The 23,574-nt window shown below is 35.9% G+C and overlaps 3 protein-coding genes across 6 annotated transcripts in view; 1 reads left to right on the top strand and 2 right to left on the bottom strand.

Moving 5' to 3' along the window:
- The window catches only part of LOC118748990 (glucose dehydrogenase [FAD, quinone]), a 36,079-nt gene extending 33,727 nt beyond the window's left edge, over nucleotides 1-2,352 (bottom strand). The window contains exons 1-2 of one of the 2 annotated variants that reach the window (XM_036483765.1): nucleotides 2,277-2,352; nucleotides 1,932-2,209 (exon numbers count right to left, since the gene is read on the bottom strand). In XM_036483765.1, coding sequence (XP_036339658.1) covers nucleotides 1,932-2,085 — 154 coding nt within the window. In that variant the 5' untranslated portion in view covers nucleotides 2,086-2,209; nucleotides 2,277-2,352. The remainder of the gene's footprint in view (nucleotides 1-1,931; nucleotides 2,210-2,276) is intronic. The other variant, XM_036483766.1, reaches the window with a different exon arrangement.
- LOC118748995 (flotillin-2) overlaps nucleotides 1-23,574 on the top strand; it is a 516,275-nt gene that overhangs the window by 316,889 nt on the left and 175,812 nt on the right. The window lies entirely within an intron of this gene.
- Nucleotides 17,176-19,518, bottom strand: LOC118748992 (glucose dehydrogenase [FAD, quinone]-like). The gene is made up of 3 exons (XM_036483769.1): nucleotides 19,340-19,518; nucleotides 18,950-19,259; nucleotides 17,176-18,867 (listed from the first exon to the last, which is right to left on the bottom strand). Exons 2-3 carry the CDS (start codon nucleotides 19,241-19,243, stop codon nucleotides 17,317-17,319), a joined length of 1,845 nt encoding a protein of 614 aa, XP_036339662.1. The 5' UTR covers nucleotides 19,244-19,259; nucleotides 19,340-19,518; the 3' UTR covers nucleotides 17,176-17,316.

Below are 23,574 nucleotides of genomic sequence, written 5' to 3'. Positions count from 1 at the left end.
CCGACAAATTGAGAGAACGGTTATACCTTGCTATGTTTTTATCATGGTCGTAACTACACTTTTGTCTCAGTGTATGAATTTGAAAAAAAATTCATTATGCCGAATTTCCACTTAGCATTTAAATGACAAGAAGTGTGTACCATTGAAAAAATGCCATGTGAAAACAAACATAATAAACATTTTTATGAACGTACGGGTACGGGTATTTTTTAATGTCAGCATTTGCAAAATAATGGGCCTTTAACTGTTTTTCGACCTAGAGACGTAATACAGTTATTTAAATTTATTGTTTGTATACTTTTTCTACTATCAGCAGCAGCGATTACTCGCACGTACTTGTTGTTTAACATGTTGTTCTAGAATGTATTAATTAAAGAAAGCTTTACTTGGTTAATACTAATTAAAATATATGCATCTAATGGATGTGAGTTTGAATATATGTATGTATGTATGTACATTAGATCGCACCACCAAAAAAACTCGTAACTAAGTAGTCCAATAAATTTTGAACACTTACAGAGGAGATGTTTCAACAATGTATATTAGGGCGGCTCAATTTGTACGGGAGATATTTGCGACTATGCGCGTATAGCGTATAGAAGGATTCTACGTATAATTCTAAGAAAATTTTCCGGGAAAACCATAAGTCTTAAATCAATTTGGAGTTTGCCAAATTGCGATAATAGGTTTCTTAGCATTTTGCTGTGTTGTCGTTAAGAAGTGCTTAAATTTTGCATAAAACCATGCTATAAGGGGTTTTTTGTTATGAGGAATCCATTTCGGCAGTTCTCTTTTTCTTAAAACTTCGTCCAGAGGGCGCAACTGTGAAACTTTTCACATTTTCTTTGAAACCTATTTTCTCAGTTTGGCATAGTAAAAATAATTAACCCGCCCTAGTGTACATATTTCTTTTCTTGCCGGCCCGTAACAACACCCAAATCAATTTTTGTTTTTAACAGGTTTATTTTGCGCTCTGGGCAGATTTAGCTCTCCGTGGTGGTGATTGAGAGGGCAAAACATAATGAAATTGATGACGTATCCTCTAGAATGACGCTCCGTGGCGGTCAGCAGCCAGCTGCATTCGAGGGTTGTCTCGTGTAGGGTCTACGTCGATTAATAGACCACCGAATGATCCCTGTGATAGCAACATGTTACAACTTTTTTCATTTCATTGGGGAGATTGGACTTTCGCCGTTGTATTCCTTATAGAAGCCCATGTTGGCGCTGCTTAATTGAAAATCCATCAGCTATTCGCCTCGTTTATTGGCAAAAGAGTTTTGTTTTATTTGCCTCAAGTGCTGTGTAACAAATAAGGCACGGCTATCTAGAGTGTCGCCCTTAGTTTTTTGTACTATTCACGCTGGGTATAACTGTGTCCCCGAGCTTTGTGTTAAATGACCGTCCGACAGCCTTGGTGCTTGTCAGGAATATGGTCTCAGGGGATTCAGTAGTTTGCAGTAAGGAAACGAGAAATGGTCATTTACCATCAATCGCCCATAATGTGAAATCGGTGTAAGAAATCGATGAGACCATGTTCGTGGCTGTGTCAGTTTCAGAATATGCAAATCAAAATAAGCGAAAAGACGAAAGCATTTTATTGAATTCTCGTTTTTTTTTATAATTTTAGTTTCGTGAATTTACTAATTGATGACTTTATTAGTCGACTAATTGGTTGACTGCGTCACACTTCTTTGACAAGTCAAATCAGAGAGTTCTCCGCACGATTTTCTTTGGCTAGCTTTTCTTTCTTTCAGCGCTCTATTCAGCTTTAAGAATTTTCTCTGAATTCTCCACGCGAAAAAGTTCAGTTCATGAATGGTAAAAAATATTTTATTCATTCGTGCAGACACCAATTCAGACACCAATTTTCTTTACACTCACTTGTTTATTTTTTATTTGAATTTCCCTCCAAACACCACTACCTTACTCACCATCTGTTTCAATGCGTGCGCCATAATCCTGCGGCCAACGATCATGATCGCTTAATCCACAATATCGCGATATTAATGTTTGTAGCAGCAAAGTCATTAGAGTGTTTGCAGGTCCTGCGGACCGTGCAGCACATTCAGTGCTTAAATATTCCATTTTTACAATGTAGACACGTCCCGATTATGATACTAAACACTTCTGCGTTTGTTTTCCGACTAACCTTAGGAATACATATTTTTCAAATTAAGTCACAGTGTGGCGCATTGGAAGATTGAGATGCCTGGCAGGTACGTTACATACATATGTATAAATACTCATGAACATTTGCATTCCTATATACTACTTACATATGCATAAATGGTCCAAACCCCTCTGTCACTAATCAACACGAAGGTAAAAGTATATTTGCGAGTATAAGTGCAAGAGCTGCTCGACTTTGCCGCACTGTTAGCTACATATAGTAGGTACATACATATAAGACATTAATTGTTTGATAATAAGTTCTCAAGCAAAGTAAATGTATGCATATACTTGTACTCACATCAAGAAAGCCCGTGCCTCTGCCGAAAGCAATAATGAGGCCCGAATTTGCAAATAGAAATTGCTCAAATTTATCAAATGATCAATGTCAACCTTGTAAACGTCTTTGAGCTTTAGTAAACATAGGGAATAGCTGACTTTATTTCGGTTATCATATCTTTTCCAATGCAACTTTTTGTAAACGACAGTCAATATTTATTAACCCTTTTTGCTATTGAATCATGTTGATTGAGATCAGCTGTGAAATATTTTTATGTCGGCGATCCAACCAAAAAAAATGGTTTCCAAAAAAAAAAGATTGGTTTTTCTTTTCCATGGGGCACTATTGAGAATAAGTGATTGATCGTATCATTTTTATGCATAGGTCGAAGTAATAACTTTGTAACTTATGAAAATAATAACAGGGCGTATGATATCCGCCAGGCCCGCCAATCGCATGAAACGCCTCTGTGCCTATGTATGTCTAAAGTACATCAAAAAGTGCATACAAAAATAAACATTTGTGTATTTGCGTAATCAATGGGACACCGCTCACACTGGGCGTCGCAGGTGGGGAGAAATGCTTGATAAGACAAGCGCCGGCAAATATGTACATATGTAGCTCATAAATATAAACAAGTTTTGTTTTCATTTCTCGTACAAATCACATAATGCCATGTAGTACTTTTGTTCGTCCATATATATGTGCATACATTAGTATATGTAGGTATGTTCCTATTTATGTATGTATATATATATTAGGGATGTTAATTTTTGAGCTTTTTCCGATCTCGGGATTATCGGAATGGCGTTGTCACAATCCCGGTATCCCGGGATTAGTCCCAGGAGTTAGATATTCATTGCTTTTTAACAACTTGAATCGAAAAAAATTGCTTCTATGTTGTTTGAGAATCTCTCCTACCATAAAATAAATAATAAATAAATGGGTTTGACACTTACTTTCTTATTTAAAGTGGCGTTTTTATTTTTTCACTCTGACCGCAGAATTTATTTTGAAGGACTTTGTAATTTCAAAGATATGATTAATTCCAAAAATTGTTAAAAAAAATTCAACGCAATGTAGAATAAAAATATGGGTAACAAATGCAATAGGAAATTTCTTTAAAATTAAACAAAATTAAAATTTTTTGGATTCACAAGGACGAATAGGTAATTTTTAAGCTGACAAAGTTAGAAGAACGAAATTCGAGGATGTTATTGAGTTTATATAAGCCCATAACATATAATTTTTTCAAAAACAAATATTGCGAAACTTCAAGGATAAAATTTTAAAATGACATTTTCAATATTTACCAGCCCCTCTTCACCAGAAACTTGAATCTGTTTAATTTCTACAGGATTTCCTCATTAATTTTATACCCATACTTCTTCTCTAAGCACATTTCTCTGAATTTTTTAAATCATTTTTGAATTACTGACGTCAGAGTGAAAAACTAAAAACGCAATTATACTATATTTGGCCCAGGGCTTCGCGAATATATTGATATTTGTGTTTAAAATTTACTATCGCGCGGTGTTATATGAATAATGAACTAGACATTTATAAAGAAATATTAATTAATAAATAAAAAAGAAGTATAACCAATACTGGTCAAGAAAAGGAGATTTTATTATTGCCATCAGTGCAAATTACAAATCCAGAAAATCCCGGGATTACTTGGCAAGAATACCGGGGTTTTCGAGACCTTTACAAGTCCGGGACCCCGGGATTCTATATTCATTCCTAATAAATGTATTAATACTAACGATTTTTTATTGTTTCCGCGGACCTATAAATTATAGCTACTATGAAAAGGTGGTTAAATAAATAAGTGGGTATTATTATTGGGAATCTCCTGCAGAGAAACGTTTCCGATCGAAAATTATTCATTTTTAAGAATTCTGTACCATTTCTACGAAAAGCGCTTTGAGCGACCTCTAAATATTATTTGATTTCAACGACGAACGGAAAACCCAGAAATGAAGGTAAAGCTAGGCGGCGGTGAAAGGCAAAAGTACAAAGACAAATATAAAAATAAAGACTTAGTCTAAGATTGAGATTAGGGACCATATAAAATATACTTGACAATTTCGGGAGAAAATGCCTACAAGCAACAAAAAATTATTAAAAATCACCGCGGTTTACTAGCATTTTGAAATATGCACTTTTACCTACTAAAAGGTGAATAAGCTACAAAACTGCACACCCGAAATTTCTGAGTAAAAGGTTTACAATTTTCGGGTGCACATGTTAAAGTTTGTTGAAATTTCATAATTTTGAAACGATTTCAAACGTTTTCGATAATATTCTGAATTAGAATTTACGAAATAATTAAACCAAATTTGGTAGAAATCGATAAAGCAGTTACCGAGATACACTTTCAGGCAATGCCACGCCCAATTCCTGAAAGTTTCAATTAAAACCTATAAAGAAGTAACTCAATTAGCTTATAATATAATTCTATTTTAATTAAGTTTCAAAACAGGTGGCCACTAGTAAGAGAGGGGGAGTTGCCATGTTGAATCCTTGACGAAAATCGCCAGGCACCACGGATTTAAATCTCCCAATTTGTCAAGGTCACTAAAGATAGGATACCACAGAAAGCGCAATCTGCTTCTCGATAATGGTGGGCAGTTACAAATAAAGTGGAGAACTGTCTCATCCGCCTCGTAGTTCTTGCAACTTCTGAAACATCGTTGGTAAGGCACTCCGATCGTGTTTACTTATAAGGCAATGGCCTATTGGAGCACCAATTGTTTGAGATATATCGTCCCTTTTTAAAGAATATAAGCATCTATACCATTTTCGATCCCACCTAGGCCAAGATAAATTCTCTTAAAAGCAGCTTGCAAGAGACGAAAGGCATACCCCCCTTAGTCGTACCCCCCTCGCAAGTTCGTCCGCCATACAGTTACCCTATATTTCTCTATGACTGGGAGCCCAAATGAGGTTATTATGGTAAATTATATTTGTTTACGACAATGCAGGATGAACTCGGATTTCTAGAAGCCCCTCGGCTTTTAGATGCTTCGGAAAGGCAATCAAGCTTCTGCTGCGCTCATAGTGTTTTTGTGGTTGGTTGTTTGTGGCTCATTACTTTATATGATTGTTTACTGTATATTGTGGCAAACAAGCCCCTTAGTCACTAAGCGGGATCTGGATTGTCCGATATCCAATCGTTCTTCGACGCGATAGGGCAACTGATACTCCTCGGCGCAGACCATTGTTAAAGTTTATTTTAACTAACATTATTTATAGCCTCTAGGGTAATTTTCTTGTATTATATTCTCTTTGAGAATTCCCTAAACCCTTATCTAACATCATTATCATCATGCCTTAGGGCAAACAAATTTGGTTTGATGATTTGCAAAATACACTTCGCTGTGTCTATGTTACCAAACGATATCTCCTTTAATATTTTATCAAATTAAATTAATGATATCTGATTTTGAAGGGGAGTAGCTCACGTACATGCGAAAAATAGTCACGTTGTTAAAATTTAGTTATTTATTAAAAAAAAAAAATGGGTTTTAAAAATCTGAAAGCACTATATCCGGTCAATAAAGCGCCATATCACCCAAAATGCTTCATCAAATTGTATGATTAGGGATAAAACGATTCTTTTACTTGGAAGTAGTATAGAAAAAAAAGTATCGATGCCCGAAAAATATCGGACCTAAAGTATCGATACCTACTTGTATCGGTACTCATTGTATATTCCGTATTAAGTTAAATTTATTTTATTAAATCACAAGTTAATCATATAATAATATATAATAATATTTGGTTACTATTTTTTAAGATTCAATTTGGAGAATGCCGCTAGCTTTTTATACTGGAATCAACCATTACAGGCTACCTCGATATTCGTCATGTAATTTCATCAAGAATATTTCGTTTTTTTTCTAGAAAATTTAATAAATCATTCGAAAGTAATATATTTCCCCTTGATAATGCTGTTTAACTCAACGAGATATTTTCATTTAAACCTGAGATATTGTCCATTGAAGCTTATGAGTTTTGCGACATTACTTCTTTGCACAAATGCTTGAAAGATACAACCAGCGTTGCCAGGTTAACCTTTTTAACGTCATTTGGACGTTTTTTGTACCCTGTTGACGTTTGGACGTTTTTTGTGTAAAAAATGACGTTTTTTAAGTTCCCAGTAAAATTTCTTTGTTATAAATCTTATAAGTAGAACTGATTTTGAATTATTTTTTTTTTAATAAATCTTTACAATCTTTGTGTTTTGCTGCAGCTGCTTCCTCCAAAGGTTTTTTTGGATTCTAGGACTAAGGATCCCTTGTTCAAAGGCTGGTTGTGTAAACACTTGAGGTTACGAGGCTTGCTGTAATTATGCAATTGCACGTTAAAAGCCAAATCAGGTAGAGCCGATCTATTGCTGCAGGCACGCTCGCAAAAGCCTCAAAAAAGCTGTGCAGCGTAAAACGTCAGAAAAATGTAGGCGACTTTTTAATGACTTCATTGAAAATGTACTGAACGCAAAAAAGACTGAAATATTAGGTCCATTTAATAACTTTTCCAGTAAGTACTTGCAGCGAGAGCGTAAAAGAAAAATAGAGAGTGGAATTGAGAGCAAGATAAAATATTTAGAAAAAGTTATTGAACGCAAAACTAGTAAAAACTTGCAACTTAAGCCATTTTGAAACTTTCTGACGGTTAAGTTTTGGCGCGCAATTTTCTTTTTAATTGGGAATAGTTCATAAGTCATAAAAGTAAAAATATATACAATAGATTTAAATTTTGTATCCATATTTTCATTTCACTAATTATGTTTCATCAAATCATCCTCGTAAACAGTTTGTTTACATTTGAGTTTGAAACATAACCTTACTTTTGGACTCCTGCAAATTCCTGCTAGTAAAATTTTTACTTGCAAGAATTTGCAGCTCTCTCGGGTTGTTACGCTCTCGAATTCGCTTCCTCTTGCAAATATTTTGGGTAATTGAATGCATTTTCAGTAAAAACTTGCAAGTACTAGTAACAATTCGTAACAATTTTTTTGATATTGAATGGACCTATTGCTATGCTCCTTCTTAGCAGAACGTAATTTAGCATTTTCGACAACCGAGCCCCTAACCAAATTTCTACAAGAAAAAAATTATTAAAAAACAACGCGATTATTTAGCCCCTTTAAACTTACACATTATTGCCCTGAAATTTAATGGGTTAAAAAATCTGAATAAATTTGAAAATCTAGCTGAAAATTTGCAGATTGTTTATAATTTTGGCACAATTTTTGTAGATTTATATTTTGTTTGTTAATGAGCCAAGCTTTTATGGAAAAATAATAAACATTAAATAAACGAAAGAGAATCACCCAAAATCGATCAAAATGTTTATGACTTAATCAGCTGATCACAAGTGTATGTATAAAATGATTTTTATATTAACGATCTCAAACCAGTTTGCAATGAATTTTTAATGTGCTCTGTCGAAATGATATTTTAATATACCTTACGTACATACTTATGTACCTTTGTATACAATAAAAGTATAAATAAGAACACTTGACAAGACATTTTTGTGTAGGAAATGACGTTTTTTCAGACCAAGAGGGACGTTTCCTCATGGTGAAGACCTGGCAACACTGGATACAACACGAAAAGAAACAGATTTGTAGTATACGTTTAGGCGTCTTTTTTACATAATGAATGTATGTATATACATATATGCGGGTCCCTATTTAACTGCATATGTACATATGTATAGAAAATTTAAATATGTGACCTGGTCTACGGAAAGGGGGCTTAGGTGTCAAAAAATCAATTTTCACTTTTTGGTTGATTCGGATGGAAGATGAGATGCTTTTTCACGTGGTGAAAAGCAGAAAATCCTAACTTGCTTAGAAGTGTACTAAAAATGTAGAGAAAGAAGAGTAAAAATACGACAAAATATAATTTATTTACACGATGAACTATAATAATATTCCGACCAACAACAACACTTACTGGACCAACAACAACACTTACTGGACGTCCGGCGCGGAGAACAATTAACGAGATAATGAGAAACTGACGAAACGAGTTGCTTACTTTTAACAGCTTTTTCACAGAAAACTAGTTTTCGCACGTAAGCTCCCTTTTCGTAGACCAGGTCACATATAGTAAAATAAAATATAAAATAAATAATATAAAAAAAAAACTTTTTAATATACAACGCTTTTATAAATGGACTAAAAAGTAGAAAATAATATTTCTCAGTCCCATAGAATTTGTTTTGATAACTTTTGACAATCTATGAAATTGAAAATGAAAAACTTGGAGCGCATGCAATACAAAGCATTCGATTTAATTGACAATAGTCAAACTACATAACGTAGACCTAAAATTTCTACAGCGAAAGTAGAACTTTGAAATCGATTTTAAGCGGTCGTTATTCATATACCCACATACATACATACATATATTACTTTTCATATCAATTCAAGTGTATTACATGCGCCCCACGCTTTTCATTTTCAATTTCATAGATTGTTTATAATGACTTTTGCTAAAATTTCAAAATCAAAAGTTATCAAAACAAATTCTATGGGACTGAGAAATATTATTTTCTACTTTTTAGTCCATTTATAAAAGCGTTGTATATTAAAAAGTTTTTTTTATATTATTTATTTTCTACTTTTTAGTCCTGTCTGAATAAAATTTTGCAATAGATATTAAAATAATTCAACGATATTAATAGAAAGGTGCACACACATGCATTTACATATGTATGTACATACAAACGAGCACCAATTAATTTTATTTAAAGAAATGGCGTGTCGTCTATTTCCGCTGTAGCAAACGTAGCACATAGGGCGACATCTAGATGTCATCTACCTCGCCCTATTCACTACAGATGTCGCCCTATGCACTATGCTTTTTTATCGGAGCTTTTCAAAGCAAAGATTTTATGGTGTCGGACACACAACATTGAAAGTTTCTGGATCCACAACATTGAAAGTTTCTGGACACACAACATTGCAAGTTGATAAAAGCGTTGTAAAAATGATAGCCGTTTTCGTTGTTCGGACTAAACTCAAAAGTCAGTCAAATTGTCGGAGGTTATACCTTGCATATATGGTCCTATTATAGCTTACTAGACAACACGCTGGTGGCGCTGGAGTAGAGTTACTTATAGGAGTCGTATTTATTAACCGATTTAGTTCAAGTTCGCAAAGTGAGCTACCGGTATGATGAAAAATTAACCCGCTATATTTTATAAAATATGATTGAAATTCATAATACGTATTCATGTCGTGACAAGCAGTAGTTTTGCAGAAAAGGGACCTAATGGATTGCGCTGCAGCCGAAATATATAGAAACCCACATGGGGTTTGGTCAGCTTTGGCCCTATATTCATCTTAGCCGAATTTACTTTTCATATGGCTAAATGGAGGATTCGTTTAAGTAAATATGCATGTAAAGACCGCAATATTGTGTAAGCGCACCTTTGCCTGATGCTCTCATACACTCTAAATGCTAACTGAAAACGCTCATCTGTGCTCTTTACTTTCTTTATAAGGACTTTTATTGGTTTACATGGTACATCGGATCAATGTTCAAGTTGCAAGATTATAGATGAATATTACGCACGCTTTGCAGAGATCTCACAGGTGGAAATAAGACCATCGGTAAAACTCATGACATCGAAAGGGATTAGTATTCCATATGGTATCACAGCGCTACTATTCTTGGCCTATGTGTGAGGAGGATTCTGCTCTTTAGTCGTTTCAATTTTAACTAAAGATGTTTACTTTACATATCGCTTTTGCTTTTAAACGCAATTTTTGTATTGGCCAACGCAATAGATCTAATTAGGCACCGCGAAGCAAACGGGCATTGGCTAGTATCCCATAAATCATGAAATATCAAATAATTATTTTTCTCATTTTATTAGTAATACTTAGCATCAAATTAAATAATTCAGTATATACCTATATATCGAGGGCTTATAGTCAATACCCTCGATCTGACATTTTGATGAAAATGAGTTTTTGATGGTAACGTGAGCTCCGATTAATCTTTCAACCATGACAATAATGTCAAACTTAAAATATAGCTTTAATGGTATTATAATCTCATTTGGAAAATTCCACTATCTGCAATAACATTTTGTTATAAGAGCAAAATCCTCTATCTACAAAATTTTGCTGGAAAATTGTTTTATTAAAATTTTTTGTGGCAGGTAAGGTCACTAAGAGTGGAAAACTATTATTGTTATTCCTATTGCCCTACCCTATACCCATTTCTCTCCTCCCCTGCATATCCAAAGTATTACGCTGGAAAAATGGTGATAGGATGTACAATGTTGCTAAGTCCTTCCTTTACAACCGGAAGTTCGCCGTTCGGGTCAATAACTGTTAATCAAAAACTGTTCCTCTGTTTAATGGTGTCCCATAAGGATCACTAATTTCGGTTATTTTATTCAATATAGCCGTTGGGGAAGTTAACTCCATTATATTTTTTCTAAGACTTAGGATTTGCCGCAATTGGTGCAAATCTTCTTTAGTTAGGATTTCGGTTTTTTCACATATGCATAAAACACAAATGTATACATCCAACCCTCTCCGTTTATGACACCCCTATGCACTATACTGACACATTGAAATTATTGGGAATAATTTTTTACAATAAACTTACTTTCCAAGTATTTTTTAGTTCATATAACTACACTGGTAAATGTAATTACGGCTCTTATATTAGGAAAAGTTTACTTTGGACTCGTAATTTACGGACACTGCGCAAAAAGTATCCTAAATTGCTAGAAACACCTTAGCATGCAGCAGTCAGAAGAACCATAACCATGGGGTAAAAACCAACACAAAGGTGCTCATCCCAAAGATTGTTCATTGCAGAAATAACACTTTATTCTCTCACGTCGAAAACTGGGCATGAATCACGTAACTTTGAAACGATAGTCGTTCAAACGATACTGACAAAACGACCTCGTAAAAACACTGATTTATGCACATGTGAGCTTATTCCACAGACTGTTCCAGATTTCATGCCGGCTGTTCTTTCGCGGTAACAAAAGGGCTTGATTTAACAATTGTCGTCGGTGCTTTTCCCGCGTACTGCTCGATATTTACAATTTCTAGAAGCTGTACCTATCGCCGCTAAAAACGAAGGAAATTTCCTCATATGCACGTACAGTAAATCAGCCATCGAAGCTCTCTGTAACAGTGCTAATGATTCTCATATGTGACCTGGTCTACGGAAAGGGGGCTTAGGTGTCAAAAAATCAATTTTCACTTTTTGGTTGATTCGGATGGAAGATGAGATGCTTTTTCACGTGGTGAAAAGCAGAAAATCCTAACTTGCTTAGAAGTGTACTAAAAATAATAATAATATTAATAATAATAATAATAATAATAAAACTATAATAATATTCCGACCAACAACAACACTTACTGGATCAACAACAACACTTACTGGACCAACAACAACACTTACTGGACCAACAACAACACTCACTGGACGTCCGGCGCGGAGAACAATTAACGAGATAATGAGAAACTGACGAAACGAGTTGCTTACTTTTAACAGCTTTTTCACAGAAAACTAGTTTTCGCACGTAGCTCCCTTTTCGTAAACCAGGTCACATATAATTTCGAAATCACGTGAATTACTCTTTCGACACAAAAACACCATTAAAATTATGTGGTTACCTAGGCATGTCGGAATACATGGGAACGAGTTTGCAGACCAATGATTTACATATATGTTGAAAACTTAGTTTAATATAACATTTACATCTAAAGAACTGACATTTTCATTACTTATTCTGCAAAACCCGCTATCAGCACATTTTTTTATATAAATAGTTACAATTCGAATTGCATCTATCTGATCTTTAAACTAAAATATAATGAATTAAAGGTAAAATCCTAGATTTAATATATAGCGTGAATTTTTAAGACATGTGTAGGTACTTAAAATTATTAACACTTTTAAAAATAGCTAGCAAAACAGTTTTTTTGCTCTCCTGAAAAATTGAGTTTTTGCAGATAGAGGGTATTGAATATAATAAGCCCTCGATATGTTTTAACAAAATCGGTTCTGGAAAAATATTTTTTTATTTTCACTTTTATTTCAACATATTTTGATTAAAAGAAAAATACTGATCAAAATAAAATATTTCACACAAACAACAAAAAATATAATCAATAATCGCATGAGGCTATTGTCTGCGGTTACCCAACGCATAGCACTTAACATGTAGAATTCTGTTGGGTTTTGATTTTTACGTAAAAATTGTATAGCAGTGCAAGTATGCATAAGTAACTGGGCTTTTAGGCTCGCCCAAGTCCATCAAAGTTCAATGTGCTCAAAAAATAAAAATTAATAAATATATTAATTAATTAATTTTTTTACTGAAATTGCAAGTATCTTAGAAAGTATTAGTCCTACATAAATTGATATATTGACCTGTTTTGTAGAGAATCGCAGTAAGCACAAAAAGCTTTTTTTAGCACTTGAACTTTGATGGACTTGGCCGAGCGTAAGATATTGACCAAAAATTGTCATCATTCAACAGATTGTTTTTAGATCACAATGAACCATATTTTTACTATTACCAATCGGAGTTCTAAAAAAATAGGATTTTCGGCCCACCCTAATGTACAGTAGACTGCAGCTATACAAAAAAAAAATCGGTACTGCTTTTCCACTGGAATTATAAAATCTATTATATTTTAAGACTTCCATCAAAATATCTCGCAAAAATATTAAGATTTACGTGAGCTGGACCGACTTGAATATACCTCCAAAAATTGAGTTTTTTATCAATAAAAAGTTTTTTTTAAATATTTTTTGAAAAAAATTACGTCAGATGACTAAACAGTTTAAGCTTAAAAACTTTTCATAAAAATATTTTGTCAGAACACCTACACCTACACCTACAAAAAAGTTAATTTCCGCCCCTGGATTCGTAATACTGGGGTTTTAAAATGCGTCTATTTGATACCCCTTTTGGCAAAATTTTTGATTCGATGATTACCAATAATTTACCCAAATGTCCGTAAACTCTGGAAAATTGCCGTAACAATGTTAATACACGGCGAGAGTTTCTTTATTCACGGATAATCTGAACGAGGTCTTTTCATGTTGTCTATTGTACGGAATTCATAGAAAATTGCATGAAAATAATGGCGCTAGAGAAGCCAATTAAGTTTTTGCAAATTGTTTTGCGGAAAAATTTAATTAAATATTAATAAGCTGAGACCCAATAATTTCATTCTCTTCTGTTTCTTTATAACCATTGTTCCTGGTTAAATACACGACTATTCTCTTCTAGTTCCGGACTGCATAATACAGAAACACGCCCACGATCAATTAATAGAAAAAATTTGTAATATACAAACAGTGTGTCAGACATGCATTTTAAGTTCAAGCGGTTGTAATTTCTATTATGACTTTATTACTCATTTGTAAGATCTTGAATATCACTTTATTTCACTTCTGGATTGGAAATAACGTCATATGGTTTTATTTCCAAAACAAAGTGGAAATAAGACCATATCGACTGCTGAGTGGAAGACCGGCCTATCTCGGTCAAGAACGCCCTATTTCAGAATTTTATTGAAAACCTCCCTATATCATAATTCGGTTCAAAAACGACCTATCGTATTTCAAAATGTATTGAAAATGTGCTGATATAGGGCGTTTTTGAATCGGCAGCTGAGATAGGGCGCTTGTGAAACGAATTCTGAAATAGGGCGTTTTTTAAAAGTTTTTTGAGATATGACGTTTTCGAACTGGCTGCCGTGATAGGTCGATCTTCCACTCAGCAGTCGATATGGCCCTATTGCGTATGGCGTTATTGCACTCCACCAATTGGAAAAGTATCACAATTTGTACAGTATAAAAGAAAGAAGTGTCCCTCCGAAATGACAGAAATACACTTGGAGGTTTTCAATAGCCTGCCGAGGAGCGACTGCTGTTCAGAAAAAGCCTTTTTTCTATATTTTTTTCGATGTTGCTTTAACCAGGGCTTGAACGCAGGCCCTGCGGAGTGGAAGAGCGCTCTACTTACCACTACACCACAGCGGTCGCCAGCGGCGGATCCAGAATTTTCTGATGGGGGAGGGGGATTTAGGGTTAGGGTTATAATAGGGAGGTTTTAGTTTTTTAAACTATATTGTTATATAAATTGTTGTTGCTTTGCTAGCCGGCAATTACAAGTACCTGATGAAGATCTTGCAGAAGCAATGAGCTTAGCCGACGACGCTTTAAAGGAATTTGAAGAAATGCGACAAGATGCAGAAAAAAACTTTGATTTGCTTTTCGAACACGTAGAAGAAGTATGCACCAAACTATGTAGGTACAGAAATCAAAGTACCGCGATACAGCAGTCGCCAAAAGAATCACTTTGATGTGAAAAACGAAGACGCCGAGGCATACTATCGCATTGCTTTTTACATTCCCTTCCTTGATACATATATTGCTCATTTGAAATGCCGGTTCCTAAACCACTAATCAGTTTTAAATAATTTTAGTGTTTTGTTTCCAAAGTATGATTTTAACGAAAAAAAACTGAAGAATTGTTTGCTTTCTATGAAAAAGTAATCGACTGCTCGAAACAAAACTTTCTTCTGGAGGCAAAAATGTGTAAAAACGAGTTTCACACGAACATTTTCGAAATGCTCTCGAAACATTACAAGTAGCTAATACAACGTCTTTTGGGAATGTTTTTAAAATCTTACGTATATTGGCACTTTTGCCTGTTTCAATAGCCACACCTGAACGAAGCTTTTCATGCCTGAAAAGAATTAAAACCTACTTGAGAAATACAACACGATACCTACAAAGAGATATAAATTTTGTTGTCACTTCTACCCAGTTAAATATGTCGTGGTTTTAATTACACCTAGAAAAAGACCATATCGCAAACGTTCTTAAAAAATTTCACACACTAGATATTGCGGTCCTGCTTACCACCAAAAGTTATAGCTGTGCCATTCAACAGCTTGGCAAAAATAAGCTTCACATTAACTTTATACACGAACTTATTTGATTCTTTGTCATATGTAGAAGATGGTGAATTTGGTACGAACTTCCACCATCCCTTGTCTAAGTTCATTTCGTAGAACAAAAAAGTTACACTGAGGCCCAATTTCAGATAGCCTATTTAATTAGAGATTGTTGATTAACTTCAACAATTCATTTTCAGATCATACATTTAAACTGCACTTAAATGCCCAGCATTGGCTATTTAAATATGAGATATGCAACCCTGTGTTTGTACCATACAACTAAGATTGATAGGTAGGTTATTTTATCAACCTTGGCAAATAACAATCAGCTGTGAAAGTGTTGCCACTTGTTTGGAATATTTAAATAAATTTGATCTGAAACCCAACGAAAGTGGCAAGACTGATCCCGAATACGTTTCACAAGCAATGTTTTATCTATGCAGTGCAATGCAAAGTATGCATAACATAGCCTTAAGTATGTTTTTGCTTGTGTTTACAGCTTAGTTATTTCGTAACCCTTTCCAAGTTTTACATTATGTTTGGTAAAGGTAGTGGCCTATATTTTTAACCATTCGATTTAAGAAAACAGATTCCTTAATGTATGAAATGTTCAATAAATTAGCTACTACATTCCTAATTATAACTTCACCACTTATAGTCAAATTTGCATCATATTCCTGTAGTAATTTCTCTAAATCCTTCCCAGTCGGAAAAGTAGTAATGCATTACATGCGTGATAAATAATATAATGTATTTCTTATGAGTTCTCGATTATATTACTGCTAACTATGTAATCAGCATTCTAATGTATTCAAAAAGTTCCAAAAATTTGAAATTGAATGCCCCACTTTTCTTAGGACATCGCCCTGCGAAAAAAAATGCATTTTCGAATGTGAAAAGGGCTGTTTTACTGATTTTTTTTTCGATTACTATACATTACATTTTCCCACTGGGTTCTAATAATCTTTTCGTATCTTGGATTCTCTGCATTACAAGCCAGACATATCTTCGAAAGTTTCAATAATTTAAATTAGGTCGAAGGTGTAATATCAGTGCACTTAAGCGCCTTATCTTATCACCTATATATCGCTCAGGTATACAATGGTTCCATAACACAGGAGATCAATATCCAACTGCGAAGTGCAGGACATTCGCGAGTTAGTTCCTTACAGACAGCTCTGTCCGAAGTATGGATTTCTTTCTACGTAAGGTACGGATATCTAGCCAAAATTAATGTACGTGTACAGATTTTTATTTTTTCGACCAGGAGTATGGAATTGTTTACAGATTTTCTGGGCTTTTTTCATATTGTACAAAATTTGCGGGTCTTGCCCAAATCTAGGTTCGAACCGTAAATGCATATTTCGGAATATAACAGTCGTGAACGTACTGCTCGTCTGGCAGTAAGGATCGAATTGAACGCGGCGACTTCGGCTTTGCAAGCATAAGCAGCTCACTCTCGTGGGTAAATGCTTACCCGCCTGAAGAACGCCACAGAAGTCTGGAATCATGGTTGGTTTCAACCGTTTAAAAGTTTACTTTTTAATTTACTAATTTAATCTTTCGGAAAGCTGCGGAGCTGTTGTGATTATTGTGCTTCATTGCTATCTCAATGGCGTCAGTTTGCATTGTCCACCGTCGGCAACGAGGAAAGTTCCGTAAAACTTCAAGAGCAGTACTTTGTTGTATGGAAACTGGCTTTAATTGAACACCGAACATCAAAATTTTCATTGAAAAAAAACACGCCTATAAAACACACACGCCAGCTTTATTTACCCATAATATCATTTTTACCATTTGGCTTACTTTAATAATATTTTAGTACACAGGTATAAAGTTTGACTTGATTTGCTCTTGACTGACTTATTTACTCTTGAATATTCCTTCACTATAATCTTCCACCAAGCCAATCTTCGCGTATAAAGTCCACTGCCTTTTCAGCAATCATAATTGTAGCCGCATTCGTATTGGCAGTGGGCACCTTTGGCATAATGCTGGCATCGGCAACACGCACGTTACTACAACCGCCCAACTGCAGGCGTGGATTCACGCAGCCTGTCGCATCCTCCTCTGGAGCCATTTTCACCGAGCCCGATAGATGATAAGTCGTGCTAGAGAAATATTTTATATAACAGCGCCAGTAGTCATCGCTTTGCAACCTGAAGTCATTGCACTCCGCGACCAGCGGAAATATTAGAGCGGCCTTCAGTGCTTTAAAAGCAGTTGTGTTCAGCAGCTTCTCTTGGAAGCGAATGGCGCGCAGCAGCGTTTCCAAATCTTCAGGCTCCTTAAAATAATTGTCTACCAGTTTGGGTGGATCCCTGTAATCAACACTCCGTAGACGCACATTTCCCTTAGATTTTGGGTTAGTGAGTACATTAAATATGCCCAAAACGTCGGCAGTTTCCAACGCCTTGCGTATCTCACCTTTGTAATTATCGTCAAAATTTAGACCACCAAGAAACACTTCTAAGCTGCCGAAATCGCCGCGACGCATAATGAAATGATGAAATTCAACATCCGGATACGGGCCATTTTTGAGCGTATTGATAAATCCAGTTAGCGAGGTAGTGCCATGTGATATCAGTGGTCCTCTTCGGTGTATGAGATAGTTATAAGTGGTATCAAGGCTATCTAAGATTGTACGTGAACGTGCCACATGCTCGTTCAGTTTCAAGAAAGTGACAACCTGCACGTGGTCTTGAAGATTATCACCGATTGGCAAGTCGTGGACTAGCGAAATATTTAACTGCCGCAAGTGTTCCGCTGGACCAACACCTGACAACATCAACAGCTTTGGTGATTCAATCGCCCCAGCGGACAACACAACCTCTTTACCGATATTAACACGCATCTTGATTGAGTCACGGATAACAAAACTCACTGAACGTACGTACGTGCCACTCTCATCGAAGTTCAACTTCGTTACACGCGCATTTTTTATAACTTGAATATTAGGTCGTTGAGAAACTTTCGAAAGGTGTCCCTTGCCAGAGCTCATGCGGCGTCCATTTTGAATTGTACCTGGCAAGTTGCCATAGCCCGTCTCGCTGCCTTCAGTGAACTGACGCACGCGTGGTATGCCCAACTCTGCGCTCCCTTGATAGATTAAAGTTTCAATATCCGGATCATTGAATGGAAAATCATTGAGTACTACATATCCCTTCCCATTTCCCACCGGACGAATCGAACGTTCGAAATAAGGCAGCACATCGTCCCAACCCCAACCAGTGTTACCGGCATGCGCCCATCCATCGAAATCGCCACGATGACCACGCACGTATAGCATGCCATTAACACCACCACTGCCGCCAATCATTTTGCCGCGCGGCCAATAGCAGCGCTTACCAACCAGCGCCCAGCAGGCCCTATCGCTGTGCTCGGTTAAATAATTCCAAGTGGCGTTTGTGTGTTCCAAACTGAATAGCAGTCCAGGCACCTGCAAGAATATTGAAAGCAGTTAATTTTTTAAAATAAGTAAATCAATATTAGCACTGCACATTTTTTCATTGCACACTCACTTCGGACTCTTGCGGAGGATCACCGCCCGCTTCCAATACCAACACTCTCCAATTTGGGTTCTCACTTAGACGGCTGGCTATCACTGAGCCCGCAGAGCCTGCGCCCACCACTACAAAATCGTATGTGTCTTCCCCTTTTCTCAGCAGTTGGGCAGCGTAATCTGGGGGCCACAGGTTGGGCGGTGAGATTGCGCATTGTGCGGCTAGAATCGCCTGAAGTAACGCGTTCACCATAGAGTTGAATGCACCGACGCTTTGAGCTGCACATTGAGACGCCAGCAGTGGAGACGACATTACGAAACTATTGTTGCTAAAATGATTAAATCTTTATTTGTTAATTTAATTGAAAATAAATACGCTATTTTTGATGATATTTCATGCTTTGCTTACCCGATTGCTTTAACACAATATCAGACAAAATTTGAATCCACTTAAAGTATTCACTGCGTTATCATGAATAAGGTTCGTTTCGTAAAAATTTTAGAAGTTTTCTGGCTGCAGGTCACTGGTTTACTGACAGAGCGCATCGCTAAGCTTTCCTTTTTATAACAGATTTACACAACAGTACAAAAGTGTTCAATTCCGCGTCATCGTTGTAGCTTCTATCTGTGTCAATGTCTGTTTGCATATGTTTGTTTAATTAAATTTATACTTTTTAATGTTTTATTACAACTGTAAAAAAAAACTTGTCAATGCACTCGCATTGCCAGAGCGGAAACAATAAAAGTACAATAACTGGCTGAAAGTAAAAATCTAAAATGATTAATATTTCTTATCATTAAATCTTTAAATCACAGTTATCTTCTATATCAACACAAAGAATGTATTATTTAACACTGCTTTTGAATCTTGCATCCGCTAAACTTCTTACCTTCAAAACTTCGCTTACTTACTACACACACTGACCTACAATCATGTCTAGGTTTGAATAAAATGACGTCAAAAATTAAAAACACGGCTTTATTACTCTTCGATTGAAGGTAAAAAAAAGTATTCACCGGAATTGGACTGCGGTGTTGATGATTCAGATCAGGAAACCGATTTAAATCGCCCAATAAAAATATAAGTCTATACTCTGAAGGTGGGGAAGCTAAACTGGTGTACACAAGTTAATCATGTTGTGTGCAGTACCTGATATAAAAGAAACGTATGATAATATTTCACTTTTCATTTTTCATTTTCATCTTTTCTTTATCTTCGTCTTTGTTTTTTGTTTATATTATTGCCTTTGCATTAGCCTTTCCCAGCCCAATTGGCGTTTAACGCAGCTATTCGTTTTCTGTACCCGCCATATACTACTTTTACCGTGACGTTAAATATTTATCGCAAACACCCTCTTCATGCATCTGAAAATATTTTAATTGTTGTGTTTCTTAAGACTCTTTCTTTTCACGCTTACTGTAAAGTATTTCATGCATAAGACTTCTGTACTTTTCAAACACGTGGCAACCCTCCTACCTGTAGCTAAAAAAATAGTGTTTATTCAAAACCCATTTCTTTTGATACCCATATTGGGATAATTCATTTAATTTAATAAATAATTTGAATTTGATTTTCGCATATATGGTAACCCTTTAAAAACTAAAACCATATTGCACATCTATAGGTCAAGCCGTTTCATTTGGCGCGTCACGTTTTAAAATCGAACGAACGATACAGATTTTATGACTTGGTGGTAAATATTTAATGCAAATAAGTATCTGCGGCAGAGAAATTTTGAACTCGATTTTCTAACATCTAGCAACCCCTTTCATGGATATAATAGCGTTTTCTTTTCTCAAAAAAAGTTCTGCCCTTTTATATGGGAACTCTTGCTTTGCGTTGCCCTGAAACCTGAGAAAATGTTGCGTTCTTTATATGAGAATGAAACAGAAAATATACGACTCCATCACAATTTATTTATAGAACTTAATAAAGCTGAATTATTCACTTGGCCTGTAAGTCTTTAACAATTTTAAAGCAAAACACTTATTTCTGATAGGGAAAATAATTGCATTTTTACAAGATTAAATTAAAAATCAACCATGCAACTCTCACCCTCACGTTTATTTGAGGGCAGAAAAGGCAGCACTTTCGCCGGATCAGAGCGCAACCTGCTGAGAAAAGAACACGACGCCTTGCGAAAGGGCTGAGAAAAGAACATGAAAATGTGACAGCGCTAACACAAGGCAGAACAAGTGCAGCCGAGGGACGACCGCTATTAAGAAAAAACCGTTTTCTATATTTTTTTTTACGAAAGTCCTCTCTAGACGTACGAAAACCACGCTCTATAAGTCACTCAACATGCCCGTGCTGGTATATGGCGCAGAAGCATGGACAATGACAACATCCGATGAGGCGGCTCTTGGAGTGTTCGAGAGTAAGATTTTGCGGAAGATTTACGGGCCTTACACGTTGGCGACGGCGAGTACCGCAGACGATGGAACGATGAGCTGTATGAGCTTTACAACGACATGGACATAGTGTAGCGAATTAAAATACAGCGGCTCCGCTGGCTTGGCCATGTCGTTCGAATGGACACCGAGGATCCAGCTCTGAAAGTATTCAACTCGGAACCCGCTGGTAGTAGCAAAGGAAGAGGGAGGGCCCCACTGCGATGGAAAGAAGAAGAGAAACGAGTGGCGTTTACAGTGCCAAAAAGGAAGAAGAAGAAGAAGCAACCCCTTTCATGAAACTAAAGCTATGTTGCTCAGCCAAAGGACAATCCCTTTAATTTGACACCACATTTTTGAAAATCGAACGAACGATAGAGATTTTATGATATGTTGTTAAATATTTAACGCAACCATCGCCGAAGTCGATTAAGAAGTTGTACTTAAACAAGTAAGAAAGCCTAAGTTCGGGCAGAGCCGAACATTAAATACCCGGCGCACGTATTAAATATATGTTTTTCGCCTTACCGAAAGCTACGGCTATATGGTAAGCCGGGGCGTATCAATTTTGAGTAAATTAGAGTCCTTAGATTTCGAAATTTTGAAGTTTCAAGCAGTTCTGAAATTTACCGTTATATGAGAAGCGGCCGTTATTTTAGTCCGATTTCAATAATTTTCAACGGTTTGCTTATATGTGGCAAGCACAATAACCACACCGAGTTTGGTACAAATTGGTAGAACGGTTACTGAGATACATATATGTGATCATAAGTGGGCGGTACCACGCCCATTTTCCAAAAATTTATCACAAACGTATTTCTTGGTAAAGAATTGTTGCAAGCATCAATTTTGAATAAATTAGCTTCAATATTTACTGATTTATCGAAGATTTTGTATTTCTCTAAATTACCGTTATATGGGATGTGGGCGTGGTTATCGTCCGATTTTAAAAATTTTAGGCGATTTTGTATGCTGTACGAAGGCCGACAACTGTGCCAAGTTTGGTAGAAATTGGTACAGCGGTTACCAAGATATACACATGTAACCATAAGTGGGCGTGGCTACGCCCATTTTCCAAAAATTTATAATATTATTACTTTTTGTCAAAAAATTATTGTAAATACCAATTTTGAGTGATTTATCTTCAGTAGTTACTAAAATATCGCAGTTTTCGTATTTCTGGAAATTACCGTTATATGGGAAGTGGGCGTGGTTACAGTCCGATTTCGCCCATTTTCAATAGCAACCTACCTTGGATTAAGGGAAACCTACATACCAAATTTCGTGGAGATATCTCAATTTTTGCTCGAGTTATCGTGTACACGGACAGACGGACAGACGGACGGACAGACAGACATGGCTTAATCGATTTCTTTTTTTATCCTGATCATTTATGTATACATTTGTCTATATCTATCTCGATTCGTTTTGGCTGTTACAAACAACCGTTATGTGAACAAAATTAATATACCCTTGTGCACAAGTGCGCTCGGGTATAAAAATACTAAGCAATGTCACAGTACAATAAACCCTCCCGTTTTTGATGAAGATGATGATGGCTTTGTAATCCAGAAGTGCGTAATTACTGAATTACATACATATAATGCAAGGGTTTTTCTATCATCTTTTTTTGAGTGGTTTAGTCTCCCTTCTTGGACACGAGAGAGCTTTACTATGACCCAAAAAACTTAAACTTGTTCCTAAATATTACCAAGGGGAGGTTGCATGCCGGAAGCCTTTAAGCGAAACCGATAAACGTTCGGATTCCGAGGTTTCTTCACACGGCGCACCTCTTCGGCTATTCCTTTTATTTCAGCATTTGCAGCTATGAATAAATTAGTAAAAGATTGCTTCTCTACAAATGAAGTCGGACCCGAATTGGACAAACATATAAACGAATTAAACAAAATTTTTAACAGTACCGGGGTTTCAGAAACCTTAAAAATTCAAGTGATTTTAAAACATTTGAAACATTGCTTTAGCTTTTTATACAAGAGAGGATTGGGTTTATGGTTAGAACAGGCTGGCGAATCGACTCACAGAGAGTTTCTAAAATTTAGGCAACGATGTAAGTTAAATGTTTTTGGAGACCCTAGCTATTCAACACAACTAAAAAGAGCAGTCATTGAATTCTCTTCACGGCATATTTGAATAAAAATCTTTGAGTTTGAAATACATTGCAGCAATGAAGATGTAAGCTTTAAAAATAATTATACTAAAAAAAGCTAAAAAAAATACAAAACGATAAGAAAT

The sequence above is a fragment of the Rhagoletis pomonella genome, unplaced genomic scaffold (assembly GCF_013731165.1).
Source record: "Rhagoletis pomonella isolate Grant_MI unplaced genomic scaffold, Rhpom_1.0 Rhpom_scaffold_00013, whole genome shotgun sequence".
NCBI classification, from domain to species: Eukaryota; Metazoa; Arthropoda; class Insecta; order Diptera; family Tephritidae; genus Rhagoletis; species Rhagoletis pomonella.
The sequence above is the reverse complement of the archived record's forward strand: the minus strand, read 5'-3'. Positions and strand labels throughout refer to the sequence as shown.

What these genes read in the sequence shown, in the direction of transcription:
- LOC118748992 (XM_036483769.1), bottom strand. Translation starts at nt 19,243, where the DNA reads ATGTCGTCTCCACTGCTGGCGTCTCAATGTGCAGCTCAAAGCGTCGGT. An exon ending in ATCCTCCGCAAGAGTCCGAA is followed by an intron (nt 18,868 to 18,949) that starts GTGAGTGTGCAA and finishes ATATTCTTGCAG; the next exon opens with GTGCCTGGACTGCTATTCAG.